Consider the following 19402-nt stretch of genomic DNA (forward strand, 5'->3'; position numbering starts at 1 on the left):
TCTAGAAACGAATGTGGTTTAGTGCTCTAATTGCGTCTACCTGCGGTGATAACGTTGCTGAAATCTGATTAAAATCAGATCTCCACCGTCCTCCACCAAGGACAGTGGATATCAGATCGAACCTTGCTGCTATTTTAATTACCCTGTCACTAATTTTCTTAAATCAATCCAATCATAAATATAAAAAGAATAACACATTTACTCTCACTACATGACCCATTAAATTATCTTTGCTTGCTTTTCTCCCAAGTTTTAGCAATCAATCTTTTATCGTTTGTGAAAATTTTGTTTGTTTATGTTTTGTGTGTATTCGTTGTTTTAGTATGCTGGGGGAAATCTATGTATTTTACATTTGCAGTTACCAGTTATAAGTCTCAGTTCCTGAATGGCGTAAAGTGATGCGTCAGGGATTGTTTCCGACGGTAGGAGAGATGTTGTAATCTCGCTGGACAGATACAGCCTGACACAAGCTGGGCATCCCTCAGTGAATAAGGTTCTGTCCCTCCATGATCAGCCTGCCTCACTGGGTGTGTGGGGCTTAGAGTGTATACTTGACAAGTGGATCGAAAACCTTGCACCAGGCATAACAAGACAATAAAGCAAAATACTGGGACTTAGGCAGGGAACCTGGAACGTGAAGACCAGGACAACAGAACTGTGTAGGATTCAGATGGACATTGTTGCTCTCCAAGAGACAAGACCTGCATTTTTCACACTCAGGGAAAAAGACTGTTCATTTGTCCTGGCAGGGAAAGCTTCCACATAAGCCAAGAGAGCATGGCGTTGGTTTCGCTATCAAGAACAGTCTGCTTAGCTCCATTGTATTGCACCTCCCTCAGAGGGAACTGAGAGGATCCTGAAACTCCAGCTTCAGACATCAGCTGGATTGGCCAACCTGATCAGAGCTTATGCACCAATACTGACATCCTCCCCAGAAGTTAATGACCACTTTTAGGACGATTTCAATGTTACCATTGGAAAGGTCCCCTTACAATATCCACTGCTCATCCTTGGTGACATCAATGCCAGAATTGTGCGGACCACATCTTGTGGCCAATCAGCCCGTGGCAATTCTGGAGGGGAAGATGAACGAGAACAGCCAGCACCTCCTTGAACTCTGCTGCCATCATAATCTTACCATCACTAACAACTTGTTTAGAGCCACGCCCAAACACAGTGTGTCCTGGAGACACCACAGGTCCAAGCATTGACATCTGCTTGACCCCATTCTTACAAGGCCAAAGGCAAGGAAAGTCAAATGACTGGTTTGAAACTCACTCAGAAGAAATGCTCCCTGCTATCGAAGAGAAACGACAAGCTTTTTCTGCCAACAGAACCTTATCAACTGTGAGGAACATGCAAACCCGTAGGACAGCCGGTAACGAAGTCCTCGAACTACACGCATTGTGCGAATAATTCATGGCTTCAAATCTGCTCGCGGCTTCAGATCTCTGCCGATATTGATGACATAAAAGGCATGTATGATGGTATCAAAGTGGTTACTGGACCACTGAAAAGAAGAATGATTCGCTGCAAAATAATAACAGACCGTCTGAAGCAGACGGAACTTTGGGTGGATCATTATTCAGAGCTCTATTCACGAGAAGATAAGGTCAGTCAGGATGCTGTGGAGTGCTTACCAAACATGGACGAGCTTGACAGTGTGCTAACATTCGAAAAACTCAGTCAAGCGTTAGACGCAGCTGTCCCTGAAAAGCCCCTCTCCTCCGGAAAAGATGGCATACCAGCTGAAATCATCAAGTGCGCCACGGAAATCGTCCTAAAAAACTGAACAAGCACTCCTCTGCCAATGTCGGATTAGGAAGGCTCTGTACCACAAGACAAGAAATATGTACTTGCAGTCACCCTCTACAAGAATAAAGGTAACAGGAGTGACTATAACAATTGTAACATGGGAGTGAATCTTGGACTTCGTATACACATCAAGAAATGCTTAATGCATTCCACATGCTCTGTCTCAGGTGCATCCTTAACATTTACCAGGAGAGACAAATTTCACAAGAGTACAGTGCTTGATAGAGCAGGGATCACAAGTATGTACACCCTTCTTAGGTAAAAACGCTTGAGACGGTTAGGCTACATGCCCAAAATGGAGGATGTCCGCATTCCAAAGGACCATATATATATATATATATATATATATATATATATATATATATATATATATATATATATATACTCTCAAATTGCCAGTCATTCAGAGATGAAAAAAATCGAAATCGTGATTGTCTGCTTAGATGACGAAACTATTATTAGTCGCTCATTCCCTGGAGCGACATAGTGTTTCCACACTTCGCTTGAAGGAAAATGTCACTGATTATTAAAAATAGGGTTGGCGTCAACGTGCAAGACTGAAATATATATTGTTCCATTTTGAAATATTTTCATTAAAACATGTTCTGAACATTGAAAAACAATATAACAACCACACTTGTTATTTATGATTTTTGTACTTAAGTTTAAACAATAAATTATAATAATGTCCAGTTGCATAATTGTTTAGTGTCAAGCCAAATTTAATACATTTTGTTGTATATATTGTATATACAGTACATAACGAATAGAAGGCCTCCTGGTAGATTAGTTCTGTAACTAATAGACTTATCTTCTCTAAATAGAGTTTTTATTATTATTATTATTATTATTATTATTATTTTATGTTATTATATTTCTGTACATCATTGAAATAAAAAGTTTAAATCCTGCTAAGACAATAAAAAGAACGACTCCTAACTGCATACATACAATGTCAAAAAACAACAACAACATAAAACCCAATCTACTTGTCGGTCTACCCATTACTGTAGAGTACAGTCCATTACTGTATATTACTGTGTTTGGGGAGACACGTGCAAAGTGGCAATCGGGTTGTAGACGATAACAACACATGGCGACGGGGGAAAAGCTGGTGTCCGTTGACTATGAGGTTTTTGGAAAAGTTCAAGGTAGGTAAAACTGATTAGATCTTAGTCCGAGTTTCCTCTGACCCATGTCAGCCCATTTTTGATATTTGGACATTTATGTTGGGGGTGACTATATTAATTATTTAAATTCTGTTTTACAGTGATTAGTACCGAAACATCGTTAATGAAATTATACCGAGTAGTTCGTTCCGAACAGTATAGTGAATGATATCGATGTCGGTAGCTCAGTGAATTTCAAGGTCAGCGTCTTTAAATATTCGTAAAATCACTTAAGAAGCGGGAGGTCGTGGGTTCGAACACCGGCCGATTCGTACCAAAGACTTATAAAAATCGTACTAACAGCTGCCTCGCATGGCGCTCAGCATTAAGAGATTAGTGTTAGGACTGGTCGGCCTGGTGTCAGGATAATGTGACTGGGTGGGACATCATGCTACATGTCTGCGGCATGATGCCCCAGTGCTAGACATCACCATAAACTGACACACTGCATACATGGTAGCGATATGACTTAATTTTTTTTAAAGCTACGTTAAAAATCCAAATCACAAACACACACAAACACACTTTATCAGTTTCGCGCACAAATGGTCTCAAAACCATTTGTATCGACAAACAGCATAACACTTTCACTTAATAAATGCTGAAACAGTGTGGGCTGTTTATGGTATAACGGTACAAATTGTTTTTCCATAGACCTCAGTGCTAATGTTTTGTGAAATAAATATACTTTCTATCGTTCTTTCACACACTGGCATAGAGAACAATGTTAGATTGTCAATTTGACAAGGACAGTCCGAAGGCACCTGTGTCATAACATTCCTTACAGCCACCAAAATTTCACGTGAAATGTTGTTTAGTCCTATACATCAACCCCACAAATCTGTGTTGATACTGATGGACGATGTTGTGGGTCTGATGCTCATTAAAATATGCAATATCGCTGCATTCCAGAACAAACCCACGTACACTATAGACATATACTGGTAATTGGTAACAGCCATATCAAGCACGAAATTCAAAATGGCCACAGGACAGATAGTTGTGCTATTCCAGGTGGATTTACAAGTCACCAAACATGATTTGCTCAGGAAATATAATCTACATGTCACCAAAAGAACCCTTCAGCCAATGGTAGCTGCACAGCCATGAGAAATACCGGTAGGTGTATAAAATATACATCGACATGACGTGCAGCAAATTTGAATGCAGATAATTGCAGTTTTTAATGAATAGGTGATATCAGCCCCTCACCCAAAAATCAGTATCATCATGGGTGAAGGGCTGATTTATTGGCTTAAGTGTTGATCATTCCCATCTAATATAAAAGGGTGAATAATTTAGATAATATAGATGCATATAATTTATATTTCTTCTACATAAGGAATTAACAATAATGGGCTTCAGTTAGGCAGAAAAATACCTAAACCAAACAAAACATACTTTATCAGTTTTTAAAAATTGTAAACTTTACTGTGAGAAATTATTAAATCACTTCTACTAACATTTGCATCAAGATTGAGAGCTAATATAATTCTTCACAAATCTTTTTATTTTTTATTTTCATAACCAATCGCTGAAAAGGTGAGGTCTTATTTCTTGAAATGTTATGTCTGGTATAAGGGAGATAACTGAATGATATACCTAAGGTGTGTTTTTTTCCCTCTAATATATTAAACATGCAATATAAATTAGTTCATGAACACATGTATTAATGTCAGTGCAATTAAATTATCCAAAAATACATTATTGACAAAGTGAGAACCTAAAATTCAGGCTTCTGTATGTGGTGGAGACCTCAAGAGTGATATAATTTTGTTTTCTAAGATGAGGCGGCTGTTTTATATCACACAGTTCATGTTCTATACAATTCTGACGTGGAGTGCAGCCTTCCATAAACATGCAGATATGATCCCATGCCAATCTGGATTCTTGTGATGGAGTGCTAAGTTTGAAGAACAGAGTGGACTTGAATGGAAGGAATGGGCAATATGTGACTAACATGGTTAACACTGAAAAATGTTTTACCTATCTTATGGTATGTGTTTAGGCTCTAATAAACAGTAACAAAAGAGTGAAAACAACAAACTTTGAAAAATTTAACTAATAATTTATTTCCCTGGAAAAACACTTTAAAAATGAAAAAATAAGAACTTAGGTTTTAAGAACCAAATCCAAAAATAATCCAAGAATAATCCAAGAATTAAATTTTAGAAGTCCTAGTAATGAAATGTTCTAATGAATTCAAGTTCGAGTCGCAACAAAAAATCCCAGACTGTAGCCTTTATATTATGGATGGGTCTACAGTTCTTTGCTGATTCACAAATAATATTCTGTTGTTTGAATTAACTAATAAAATTTAAAGAAAAGTCTTTATCAAAGATTTCTGTATGAGCACTCAAATATTTCCATGAAAAAGAATTAATCATTTAGAATCCAAATAATTTGAATAAAAATTAAAATATAACTCCAAACTGATCACAACAAAAGGAACACCTTTATGTCCCAGTGTTTAGAAGCCTGACTCAATAATTTCTCTATAGACAAAGGTTATATGGTAACTTGAAGTACAAAACAGATTCCCGGTTGATGGTCAGCTCTCCAGAATTTCGAGAACAGCATAGAAGTATTTACGTCTAAAGGCAAGTAGTCCCAGTTAGCCTTGATTTCACTATTATCATTCACACATTCAGAATGGATTTTAAAAAAGTTTTTGTTTACTTGATTCTCGGTCAAGGTCAGGAACTAGGTTATCAAAAGGTACAAAGTTTGGTGTTTACGATTAAATAGATCAAACTAATTTCTGCAAAATATCAAATTCCTAGTGAACAAAAAAATTACATTACTTTGACATGTAATGAAATAAAAAATAAAAAGACTATAAAACTTACAAACAATTAAATTAAATCATATATAAATTAGATCAAATATACATGACACCTAATATGAAAATTACACAAGAAATATAATTAATTGAAAGTCAATAGTAGGTTTTAATTGGGCTTTTACAAGTGTCAATGGGAAATGCGGAATTAAAGAAACTGCTCTTGTCTGTTATTCTCTTCTACTTCAACAAAAGGAAATGCAAGAGAACTTTCCTAATGAAACTGCATGCACAATTTCAAGACAGGAAAGTGTACAAAAATGGACAATTAGTGCAGAACAATTAAAACAGAAGCGGGAAGGAATACCATATCTTTAATAAATTACCTAGAATTAATCATACCAGAATATCCTACATGATACAAAGTGATCTATCAGCAATTGATCCTAGGGTGTTCTCTATCCTGGTTTATGGCATGCCTTATGAGAAGAGAGCTGCTTTTTTATGCATCATTTATCAACTTTAACAGGTAAAATAGTCACTGTTTGGCCAGAATCAACTGTATTATGTTTACATGACTTAATTTGTTGCAACGTATGTGAAACTTGGAGCTGGCTATGCTGACATAAAGCCATCAGGCAATACAAGTCTATGTCTGTCATAGCTATAGTTATCACTACAAGTCCATGTCTGTTATAGCTACAGTTATCAATATGGCTGTGTCTCTCATAGCTGTAGTTATCAATAAAAGTCTATGTCTGTCATAGCTATAGTTATCAATAAAAGTCTATGTCAGTCATAGCTATAGTTATCAAAAGCCCCCATCCAAAGCCAATTTGTGTTACTTTCTGAAAATTTCATACATTTTATTCTTAAAAGACTGTCAGTATTTGACCAGAAATGTTCAGCTTCCATTTGTTTTACTACTTCAAAATTGCATGAATTTGTCAGGCTTTCTTATGCTATGTCAAACATCAACAGATTTTTGCTGGGTTTGTCAACATGTCTGGTAACTCCATAGGACATACTTAGAGATGTAGCATTTTCTTTACAAAGTTTATCCAACCAACACATTTTAAAATAATAAAAAACATTTATATATTTTTTGGTCTGACATTGTTAATATCCAAATTCACAACCTTTCTCCCAATTCACGGTCAGTTAGTAGTAGGGAATATGTTGAATGCTTGTCTTTCAGTTTGGTTGATAAATTTATCAAACACATTGCAATATAAATTTACCTTTTTAATATGACGTTGTATGACTTAGTGTGCTTTTGTTAGGTGTAAAATGCTTTAAATAAATAGTTGCAGTGAATTTTTGAATTATTTAGCTTAAAAGGAAATAGTTTGCCAGTACTTTCCTGCTAAAAATAACCTTTTTGGAAATTCTACTAGACATTAAATGTTGCAAAGAGTGGACATGTGGTTGTCATATTTAAAGTTTATACATTTTGATTTGTGTATTAGAGTTAGTTAAATGTCTCTAGTTGACACATTTTGACCATTAAACCTAGGAAGATATCTCAGAGGTCTGCTAGTTTCATTTATAAGCTAGGGTCGACTCCTTCCAAAAGGGTTGTCATACGAACATGGGGTTGTCACTAAAATACTTCTTATGATGTCTACTTGGTACTAAATGATAATGGTGCCAATCTGACATCCAGTATGGCTGTCATGTCCACTATCTTGAAAATCTTGCTATAGCTAGACCTGAATGGAAAGGCATACTTGCATGTTTGTTTGTTTTTTACCAGAAGTCATTTCTAGTCAGTTCTAAATTTGTACAGCCCAGACATCCAATATGACCAAAAGAGCGGCTGTCTTGAAAATTATTTTTTTTTCAGCTACACCTGAATGGATCATATAAAAATAGGGTTTTCACAAAATACTTTTAATGATATATAGTTGTTCTAAATAAAATGAGTTGATGAATCACTAATATAGCATTTCACAGCAGTCATGTTGAAAATCTTGTGATTGGTATTTCTTATGTATGGAAAGTCATGTTTTCACTGGAAGACTTGTTATGGTCTTAAATAAAAAATATGCTGATCTGATATCCAATAGGGCCACTACAGTGGCCATATTTAAGTCTTATCGCAACTCATACCAACATTAGATTTTATCAGAAGAGGCCTTAGTACTAATTACCCAAAACGATAATAAACTTTTGACATTTTTTCCATAGTTTTAATTCTTTTCATGTACAAGAAAAATGCATGTATATAAAATTTCGTGAGCCTGACCATGACCATGTTATATCCGAATTCGTGTTATAATGGAGCATGCTATAGTGAGATCACACTGTGCTGTACAAGTCAGTAGAAAGTTTTAAACAGACTAATTATCCCATTATGACAGGATCATTTGATGTGTTAGGAATGCTCCTGTGGCCTGGTGGTTAGAGCATCCTCCTCAGATGCAGGAGGTTGTGGGTTCAATTCCTGGCCAAGTCATACCAAAGACTGAGTTTATGCAACGGTTCTCGCCTTGTATCTGCTTATTGAAAAAGTGTAGATTAGTGTATTGGATGTGTAGTGGGTCAGCACCAGATTAGTGTATTGGATGTGTAGTGGGTCAGCACCAGATTAGTGTATTGGATGTGTAGTGGGCCAGCACCAGATTAGTGTATTGGATGTGTAGTGGGCCAGCACCAGATTAGTGTATTGGATGTGTAGTGGGTCAGCACCAGATTAGTGTATTGGATGTGTAATGGGTCATTACCAAACTTTGCAAATAGCTTGCATCAGGGGTAAGGAAGAAGATCAAAGTCACCATGACTGATTGGAGAAATTGGTTTTTGCATAAAATATGTAACATTAGTTTTGCATTACAGACCTGGGCCATATATTTTGGATGGTATGCACATTGGCAAGGAAAAGATCTTAATTGATTTTGAGGTCAAAGGCCAAGGTCAGTTGTTATAGTCATGATAAACATAATAAGAAAATAATAGTTTCTGCACAGTAAGTTTACTTCACGACTGCAAACAGTTCCAAGTTCCACTGAGGTCTACTAGTAAATGATCTTCAGAATAAACTACTGGTGCCTTTATAGAGAACTCATAAATAAAGGGTGGGTGTATGATATGATGTGCCTTTCCCTGTACTCTTGTTTGATAAACTTGCTTTTCTCTGATATCATATGTCAAACCTGGCTTACAAGACTAGACTTTGTGTAGAAATTAAGTGTCTTATATAATGTCATGATCTCTAATGGACCTATCACCTGGCCTGAGAGACCACTGTTTGTTGGCATTGGGTGGTCTCCCAAGATGGGTTTCGTTACATACGTATCTAAATTGTATGAATATATAGAATTTCAATGGTTACCTCAATTTTAATATCTAACCTATAGTACCAGTCTGCCTCATAACCTACAGGTCTGAATTGTAGAATGCAGTAGTATTGTTGATACATGTTCTTAAATAGATACCTTGGAATAGAATGAGCTATAGTTAAGAAGGTTATGAACGGATGGATTGATTAGTGGATGGATGGAAACTTGCTAATGTAATAATTTAAAGTCCATTTATAAAGGAGACAAAATAAATAGGCTGATCATAAAAAAATTGTATCACTACATGTATTATCAAGTTAGATTTTATGATTTTAATAGCACTAATGACTTGACTTTTTTCTGTTGCAGATGTGTTCTTCAGGAAGGTAAGCATTGTACACAAAGTTTTTAGGAAAATTAAGCAGATGCTATTTTCTGTACAGTTTTTGGTGCAGTGGGGTTAAATAAGCAGATGCTATTTTCTGTACAGTTTTTGGTGCAGTGGGGTTAAATTGATAATGAAGACAAATGCAGTCAAATCTCTAAAGTGACACAGATTTGCTAGATAACACAAATGATAGATTAACAAGTAATGGCCAATGGTCATAATCTTACCAACACATATAATGATTAAGACTCTATAATGTCTTGTTGGCCCTAAATGAAAATGGCAGCCATATTGAAAATCGTATGGCTAATCACCCAAAAGATGGAAAGTTGTACTGAGACAGGGTTTTCATCAAAAGATTTCTTATCATGTCTGTTTGGTCTTAAATAAAAAGTAGTGCTGATCTGACATCAGTTGAAAACCCCTGGTATTACTGATCCTTATATATGTAAGCTGAAATTCATGTCAGCATGAGATTTTTGCTTCTTCGTTTTGGTGAGTCCTAAATGAAAATGATGCTGATCTAACATAAAATGTGGTCACTGTGGTGGTCATCTTGAAAATCGTTATAACACAACTCAACCTGAATGAATGAATGTCTTATTGATATGGAGTTTTCATCATAAGACTTCTGATGATACCATGTTGGACCTTGATAAATATTGCACCAATCATAAATCCAATATGGCCACCATAACATCCTGCTTTGAAGACTTGATAATGTGACTGCCTCTGAATGCATTACCAGTTCATCACAGGGTTTTATCTAAAAGAGTTCTTATGATATCAGATTGGTCATAGATGAAAATAGTGCCAATCTTACATCCAGTTTGGCTGATGTAGTGGTCATCTTAAAAAATCTTGTTATTACTCAGAAGTATTACAGATTATTTCAACACTCAGCAGTTGAAAGAATAAATGGCATTATCATGGATTCCTGGAAATTGTTTTTGACCAGTAGTGTCAGTTACAGTACCTTTGTGAGACTTGTGTTTTGTTGTGGTACCGATTTGTGTGGATTTTATGGTTGCAGCAGAATTGGAAGACCCAATGGACAAGAATTGTTTTTTGGAAGCAGTAGAATCTTTTCTGCAGTCCACAAATTAAAGTGCATGTAAACAATTTTGTTTGCAAAATCCAAACTGGCATGCATGAAAATACATGTATATGATTTTACACTATTTAGAGGTGAGACATTAAGTTACACAATAGTTTATGATAGAAAACTTTTTTTAAAGTTGATTGATTGTCTTTATATGAATGGGTTGCAGTTATTAACAGATTACCTATTGTATCACCTGGTAATACCATGGTTTGAAACAAAAATACGTGAGTAAATAAATCCTCGTATTGTGGTGGCATTGTGTTTTCTTTGTTTACCAATTAACATTGATGTCAGACAGAAGAATTTTGATTGATTAAATTAGGTAAATTTGTTTTTGGGCAAGTGTTGGAGTTAGAAATTGATTACTGTCAGCATGATCGTGGTCTAATAATGTTTAGTTTTTTAAGTGATTCAAGTTCTACTTGGTGTTACATGTGTCCAGTTTAGATTTACACCTTGAAAACAAAAGCCACTTCCGAGGTTTTTCTAGTTTTAAAGAAGTCTGTCATAAAATTACCACTGATTATTGTTATTTAGCATATACACTGATAGCATTTATCTTTGTAGTATTTCATTTTCAGAAGTTTCTTCCCACTCAACTTTTGAAATCCTCTGCATGTAGGAAGAGAGTAAATTTTTGTCTATAGACTGTGTGAGTTGGTCATTCATTAAAGCTTTATGCTGAATTTGCTAATTCCTGAAAATTAGTAACTACAGTGTTATTAATAAAATTTGTTCAATGCAGACAGAGTTCTATACTTTCAGTACACTAAGAAGAAAGCAAGGAGCTTGGGACTTGTGGGTTGGGTTGAAAATACTGACAGGGGCACAGTGGTTGGACAAGTGCAAGGTCCTGCAGAAAAAATTGCAGCAATGTAAGTACACATATTCATGTATACAATGGGTTTAATATAAGAGTATACTGATTTAAGATATGCACATAACCCATGTGAAGCATGTTTTGAGGGGATTTAATATATGCAGATTAGCCAGGTACATGTATATGGAATGATACATAAACACTAACAAACAATGCATAAAACATGTTTTTGTTTTCATTTAACAAATAAACCCTCTGCAAAAAAAGACGGGTCACTTTTCTCATATATACAACCTGATTATTACTGTTACTTAAGAACTATTTTAGTGATACAGAACAAAAGAGAGCAATGTTTTTATGTGTCCAATATAAAACTCAGTATATTTTATTATTATCATATCTGCTTGCCTGTTTGTTAATATTTTCATTTCAACACAACTTTTATTCTGCCACATAGTTGTTATCGAAGGTTGACCCAAAAGATAGCCAGCTGTTATTACATGGTTAGTAATTATTAAAGGCTTTTATTCAATTCAGTAACTAACTTTATTCTTTGAAACATCAGTAATTGATAGTGTACAATGTATATTTAAAAAAAAAACAAGATAATAAATGTCTCCTTGTGAAAGTTATTGTTATTACATAATTCCTGTGAGAGATGGTTTTTCACTGGGCGATACGACACCTTGTAATAGGTGAACTATATGTCATTGAGAGATGGTTTTTCATTGGGTGATACGACACCTTGTAACAGGTGATCTATATGTCTGTGAGAGATGGTTTTTCATTGGATGATATGACACCTTGTAATAGGTGATCTATATGTCATTGAGAGATGGTTTTTGATTGGGTGATACGACACCTTGTAATAGGTGATCTATATGTCTGTGAGAGATGGTTTTTCATTGGATGATACGACACCTTGTAATAGGTGATCTATATGTCTGTGAGAGATGTTTTTTCATTGGATGATACGACACCTTGTAATAGGTGATCTATATGTCTGTCTTTTAATTGGTTTATGAACAGGAACCTTTTTTCTTTAACAATTGTTCTGTTAATTCAAAGTAAGAAATTACAAAAGACTTTTATTTGAATTCAGTTCCAAATCAAGTTAAATTTCAGCTTGTTTTTAAATAACGTAATAAAAGAATTTTAGACTATTCTTTTGGATGGATATGAAGTTTTCAGTCACTGTGAGGGTTACTGATTCATAAAACTTATATTGACATGAAGAAAGGCATATAAATATAAAATGTTATACTTTATGACATGCCAAGGATAAGTTGAATAGGCATATTCTATTTTAGAACTAAAAATTTAATTAAGAAAATTAACCCCATTATGTGATAAAAAGGGGCAATCCTAGAATCACACATCCTAGTATACACACTGATATGACATCAGTTCAAGCCTCTGTGAGGGGTGGCTTATTTTTATTTAGGCAATTCAGTTGAACTAGTGAAATATGAAAGATAACAGGTATAGTATTTTCATAGTAAAACTGGTTCTCTGTTTCAAGAGTGAATTCTAATCCTAATCATCTGATCATACATTCCTTCAGTTAGTAGAGCTTAAGTGTGTTTCTGTATTTATCTCATAGTTGGTGCACTTTACATATAGTGTGTACAGTTAATATTTTTGATATATCAGCATGTTAACTTATCGCTTTAGTTGAATTTGATTGGTCCATATAAGCCCAGAAATTCTTATGCAGTATTCTCTTTACTGATTGGCTATGACCATGGGAATTTTCCTTATCCAACCTTCTTGAACTTTTCATTACTATTATGATCAACATTTGAGTAATGTTTTTAATTGATTGACCAAGGGGCATTGCTAGCAAAAAAGGTTACACAACATTTTACTCTCAAACCCCTGACACAGACATGTTTGAAAAATAAAATTTTCAGCAATCTTTGGTGGGGGGGGGAACATAAACAAAAACCCCAATATCTCAGTATATGCCTGTTAACATGCAGCATATATAAATAGTAGCAGTCCTTCTTGGAGCTGATGTAAATATATCCTTGGGGCAGTTTATTGAGCTAATTGTCACGGGCAATTAAAAGGTAAGGTAATCAAGTTTAAAATAAACCCACCATTTCATATATTAGTTAATTGGCTGACAATAACTAAGGTGATATGTTAAGTCCTTTAAAGATTGCTTTGAGTGAATCCTTTATGTTAATTTGCATAGGCATAGGCAAAGTTCACAACCCAATTCATTTTAAGTTGTAGGTAAATCAAAGAGATGAATTTTTAAGGCCTCTATATTAAAGATAATTGGCATGTTTGTGAGCAGTTGCAGCATTTCTTTGAAGAAGGATTTTACTCCATCTGTAAATTGTGAAGTGTGATTATTTTACTCATTACAGTAGTATTCAAATGTGAAACAAAATGTCAGATTGCATTTCCAGTGATTCAGGCACCAAAAGCAAGCAAAGCACAGCACAACTACATTTCAGAATTCATGGTTGATGGAGTTTGATTTTGTGAAGCACTGCAGCAAGTGGGAGCATTGAACTCTTTACACATACTGCAAACAACATATTGAGACTAAATAGCAGCACCATCTATATGCAACATTGGGACAAACCAGAATATATTTGACATGCTCAGTTGGATAGTTCCCTTTTTTTATTCTTTATCTTGTTAAAATAATAACTATTAGTTGACCCATATTTTTCAGGGTGCTTTTAGCTATGACATGTATTCATTTAAAGATAATAAGAACATGCCAGTGTTTGCACAGTTGACTTGTGCTGATAAAGCATCAACAACCATACCGGCAGAAGCATTTATTTCTACTGTGTTACCTGTAAAGCCCATACAGCTGTATTAAACTTTAAAATATTATTTTCCATCCCACCCCTTACCCCCAAAATGATCAGAACCAATTATGATGAGTAGTTGTTTTTTTTTCTGCAGAGATAAGCATGTATGTGAGACAGGCTTCAAGCACTTGACCCAGGTAGAATAATACGATCTGTATTTGACATGGTAGATCATGAAATCCTTTTGAAGAAACTGAAAATTTGCTTGTGAGATGAAAGAACAATTAGATGGTTTACTTTATACTTAAGTGAGAGAACACAACATGTTTATATAAAGAATGTCCTGTCTGAACATGGAACAGTTATATATGGAGTACCACAAGACTCAATTCTAGGTCCATTACTATTTATTTTATTTATTAACGACCTACCACTTTTACTAAGGGACTCAATCATCTTCAGATCTCTATGCAGATGACACAACATTGTCAGACATCCAAAGCACAAATCATGAACTCAAAATTTCTTTACAGAATACAAACTGGACAAGTGGTACACATGCAATGGCATTGGTGGTAGATACTGGTAAACCTAAAATATTACTTATTTCAACACAGCAAAAAAAAGACAACTCTTGATAGTGATGAACTTCAACTATCCTAACATGGAAGGATAAAAATTTGCAAATGGTCTGTCATGATAGACTACTTGGTGTTTTGCTAGATAATAACTGATCATGGACTGAACATATCAGTAAAATAGTCAATTCAAGTTTATGGCTTCTCAGTAGGATAAGACATTTTTTCCCTGCAAGGCACATAAAACTATTTCATAACAGTTACATACAATCCTATTTAGAATATTGTAATACAGTATGGGGTAATTAAAATGATAACAAAAATTAGTAAAGATGGCACATCTTCAAAAGAGTGCATTTGGGATAATATCAATTCAGAAAGAAAGCAAGGAAAATTTAGCTGGTAAGTTAAAAATATTACCTATTAAAGACCGAATATGTTTGAGAAAAGCCAAATTAATGTACAGGATATCCAATAATAGTGCTCCTAAATATTTACAATCACTATTCCAGTATAAGCTACCTGGACATACTCCTTACCTGCAATCCATGTCTACCAAACAGTATAAAATTCCTAAACCAAAGAAGGAATTATTTAATAGAAGTTTCCAATACTTTGGAACTTTGCTCTGTAATAGTATTCCAGTGGAGATTAGAAATGCCCACTCTATTTTCTTCTTCCAAACCCAATATATCAAGTGGCTTCAGAGATGCATCTAAAATAAATAAATTCCTTTGTAGATTAGTTCTAAGCTAATTGTGTTACCATCTTTAAATAAAGTCATATTTATTAATATTATTATTATTATTATTATTATTATGTCATGGTCAGGCTGCATTGGATATAGTTCTGACAATGCCAACACTACTGTTGGCAAGCACAACTCAGTTCTGATGTGGATTCCCAGCACGAATGTTTGGACAATAGTATCACCCAGTCTGGAATGAGTACCAAGATGTACAATATTAAATGACTCTTGCATTACTTTAAAACCCCGTACTGAACTAATGAGAACATCAAAGACTGCAGCTAATTATTTTGCCATTCAGTAGATTTTAAAGACAAAAGCTTTGTGTATTTTGATAATTTAATTTCATTGTGGTAGTCATGTGAATGTTTGCACATATGTCATTGTGGGTAGTAATGATATTTGACAATGCCAAGTCTACCAGCAATTTTGTTTTTTGTAAGTGTATGTAATGCTTTAAAGAAAACATGATTTTTTTATTATTCAGATTTGAAATTCAAATTATTTACTATGGGCCCATGTGAGAAGACAACTTATTCTCTATTGGAAGACCACTTTTTATCGGTATGCACACTTACCCCACCCCCCTTGGGACCTCAAAACACAGTTCTTGAGTCTCAAAACCAATCCTCACCCCCACCCCCATCATTGTCTGGGAATATGGCAGAATAAAAATGGTGCCAGTCTGACCTCAGATGTGGTTGCCATAATAAACTGAAATTTTGGCACTAATTCTCTTGGTCTTATCAAAATTGGGTTTTTCACAAGAAGTTATCCATGGTGACTAGCTTGTCCTAAATGAAAATGCTGCCAATCTTGCAATTAATATGGCTGCCACAGTGGCCAATTTGAAAATCTTAGCACTCAAGAATATCAGAGATGTTTTCAACACTTTGCAGTTAAAAAGAAGAAATGGTCTTTTAAATTCTATTTGGATCGTGGTGTCAGTGCCTTATAGGGACTCTTGCAAGAGCCACTAGAATTTTGGGATCCTAAATTACCGACATAAACATATATACGCTCACACACTCACACACACACACACACACAACCAAGAAATAAATGAATATACAAGTTAGAGAATTTTAATTCCTACATACAAGTTAGAGAATTTTAATTCCTGCATACAAGTTAGAGAATTTTAATTTGTGTATGTATACAGTAATACCTCGAACATTCGCGAGGTTAGGTTTCAGAACCAGTCGCGGATCAGGAGGAATTGCGAATGTTTGGTATGAGTCACTAAAAATGCTAATAAATGCTTATTTCTAGGATTTAAACCCTAAATATGACCCAAATCATGCTCCCAAAGCACTTTAATTTCATTTAAAAGTTAGCTTAATACATTACCCTTAAAAAGAGAAATAAATGGTTGATGTAAAAATAGAGTACAGTATCGCCTAATGGGTATTTGCCACACTAGCGCATACAGTACGGTACATGTATACTAATATTATCCCTATACTAATTCATTGGCTGCCATTTTCTTTTGCACTCACAGTAAGGTAAAACCAAGTAACGAATGGGACTGTAAACTTAATGACTGACGTTTTCTTTGTCATTGTCAGGAAGGTAAACTAGGTAAACTTCATATGTCACAGAAGTCATATAATGAAGGTACAATTCAAAAAAATAAAGAAAACATGTACGTAGAGGGTACCAATGAAAATTTCGCGAATCCGTGAATTCGCGAATCCAGAAACGTGAATGCACGAGGTATTACTGTACATACAACATACAGATAGAGGAGAGGGAGGGAGATTAGTAGTGAGAGTCCTTGCTTCCATGACATTCACTTTCCACTCCATTTTATTCAATATATTGGTCTCTCACTGTTTACAGAAATATTGCATTTTCAAAATTTCACAGGTGAACTAAAAGTCCTAAAAACATAAATACTGGAAGGGACCATGAAATATAATTGCATTATAAGTTGAATTTGTTGTTTTATTTACCTATAGGAAAGACTGGCTGCGGTTAGAAGGAAGCCCTGAATCAAAGATAGAAAAATGTGTGTTCACAAAGGAAGGAGCTATAGAGAAATTGACTCATGAGATCTTCCGAGTTGTAGAATGAATTTAGTTTTTTTCTTCTAAATATAGTTGATCCACATAAAAATTCATACTATATGACCACTGTAACAATTGTCATTTAATATATTTGTGGTACTATTTTAATTTTTGTGCTGTTCAGATAACATCCTAGTTTAAATTACGTTTGTTAATATCTACAAAGGTTACATTCTTATATTTGGTGGAGAGAGATGTATCCTATTTTGATAAATGTTTCTGTGTACTTGTATTCATTAAAGTCATGAGTTTCAGGGTCAAAGTCAATTTCTCACCAAATTATATCATATCAGTATTAAGTTTGTAGTGAATTTTTCTGTATGATATTTCTGCTACCATATGTACTTACTTACAAGTCAAAATACAAGGTGCACAGACCCAGATCTGCCAGTGCATTATGTGCAGTTTATTAGGCATAATAAATAGAACAAACAACATAGACCCTGATAGGCAGGTGGACTATAATACCAAAGATCAGGATCATTATTGTTAGCAATTTTACTCGACCTTTGAGTATAGTCAGTATTTCTAGACTTTTACATATATTACACAGGTTTATTTTCATTAATCTGTGAAATAATGATCTTTGTTCTTTCTGTTTGTCCTTTGGGAAAGGACAGAAAATGGCCAGTTGTATGGAAAAGAAGAATCTGATAAAACGTTATATGTATGAGTTGGAATAATTGTGTCTCTTAATATATCTACATGCGGATGTTAGAAAACGTGTATAAATAGATTCAATCTGGGTGTGTGATATGAAAATACAGATGGAACAGCTTCATTGAATGCCAAGTAAGTTTAAATTGGTATACAATAAAACTCACAAACTGGATACAGGCTTTGACAGACTGGGTATCTATTAAGGAAAAAATGTCAAGTACATATGGTAGCATTTCGCTCTCAGAAACGTCAGAAAGGAAAAAAGTGAAGACCAACTCTAGCTTGGGTTTAACAGTGGATTAGGAGGAGCTGTGTTAACAAACTTGTGAATGGATGTCACACAACAGTCTATCACTTAAGCTTTTCTGGACTATGACCAGTCGAGCTAAAAAATATCACGAGAATAGTTGCATTCACATAATTCTGTCATATACTGCAGCTGTGTCAGAAAAAAGGGCAGTAACTCTTACAAAAATCACAAGAGAACAAAAATGAGTCCATTACACATGATGTTACAACTGTGCTCATGAACTATGTAACAGAAAGAAGCAAAACCAACAATTTTAGTAAAATCAACAAATTTACTTATCCAAGTTACAAAGTGAAAATACAGAAGACAGTATTGTGAATTAAATCCCCCAAAATAAAGTATCCTTTAAGTTTTATCACAAATCCAAAAGTATAGAATGTTCTGAATGAATTCCACTTGTATGGCCTGATGTACCAAGATTCTTAAATATCTTGATGACCAGTAGTCTTGAGTGTGATGATGTTCCAACAGTGACATAATCCAGAATGTCTTTTAATGAATTCACAATATAATTTCCAAAGCAGTGTTTAAGTTCAAAAAGTCAGTGAGCACTTTGTAATTCCAACAAATAATTTAAATTGTGCGTCTCCATGTGATTTGGATTTTTAATGTAGCTTTAACAATTTTTCAGTCATATCGCTACGATGTCTGCATTGTGGCAGCTTATAGTGATGTCTAGCACTGATGCATTATTATTATTCTGACACCAGGCCAACCAGACCTAACACTAACCTCTTAATGCTGAGTGCCAAGCAAGGTAGCACTTAGTACCATTTTTATAAGTCTTTGGTTTTACTTGCAGAGATTTGAACCCGCAACCTGCCTCATTGTAGGCAGATGCTCTAACTACTAGACTACCAGAGCGGTAAGTTTAAATCGATAATTCCTCTCAAATTATAC

The 19402-nt window shown here is 34.8% G+C and overlaps 1 protein-coding gene across 2 annotated transcripts; it reads left to right on the plus strand.

The window, feature by feature from the left end:
• Positions 1-2824: 2824 nt before the first annotated feature.
• LOC149805126 (acylphosphatase-1-like) lies at positions 2825-18215 on the plus strand. Of its 2 annotated transcripts, none has more exons than XM_089947684.1 (4): positions 2825-2966; positions 9417-9433; positions 11306-11415; positions 17425-18215. In XM_089947684.1, the coding sequence occupies exons 1-4, from the start codon at positions 2909-2911 to the stop codon at positions 17537-17539; spliced, it is 300 nt and encodes a 99-aa protein (XP_089803810.1). In that variant the 5' UTR covers positions 2825-2908; the 3' UTR covers positions 17540-18215. The 2 variants fall into 2 exon arrangements, with proteins under 2 accessions (XP_089803810.1, XP_089803819.1); XM_089947693.1 differs by lacking the exon at positions 2825-2966 and adding an exon at positions 3238-4103.
• The last annotated feature ends 1187 nt before the right edge of the window (positions 18216-19402 follow it).

The sequence above is a fragment of the Sinohyriopsis cumingii genome, chromosome 2, assembly GCF_028554795.1.
Source record: "Sinohyriopsis cumingii isolate HCF-2022 chromosome 2, ASM2855479v2, whole genome shotgun sequence".
Taxonomy (NCBI): domain Eukaryota; kingdom Metazoa; phylum Mollusca; class Bivalvia; order Unionida; family Unionidae; genus Sinohyriopsis; species Sinohyriopsis cumingii.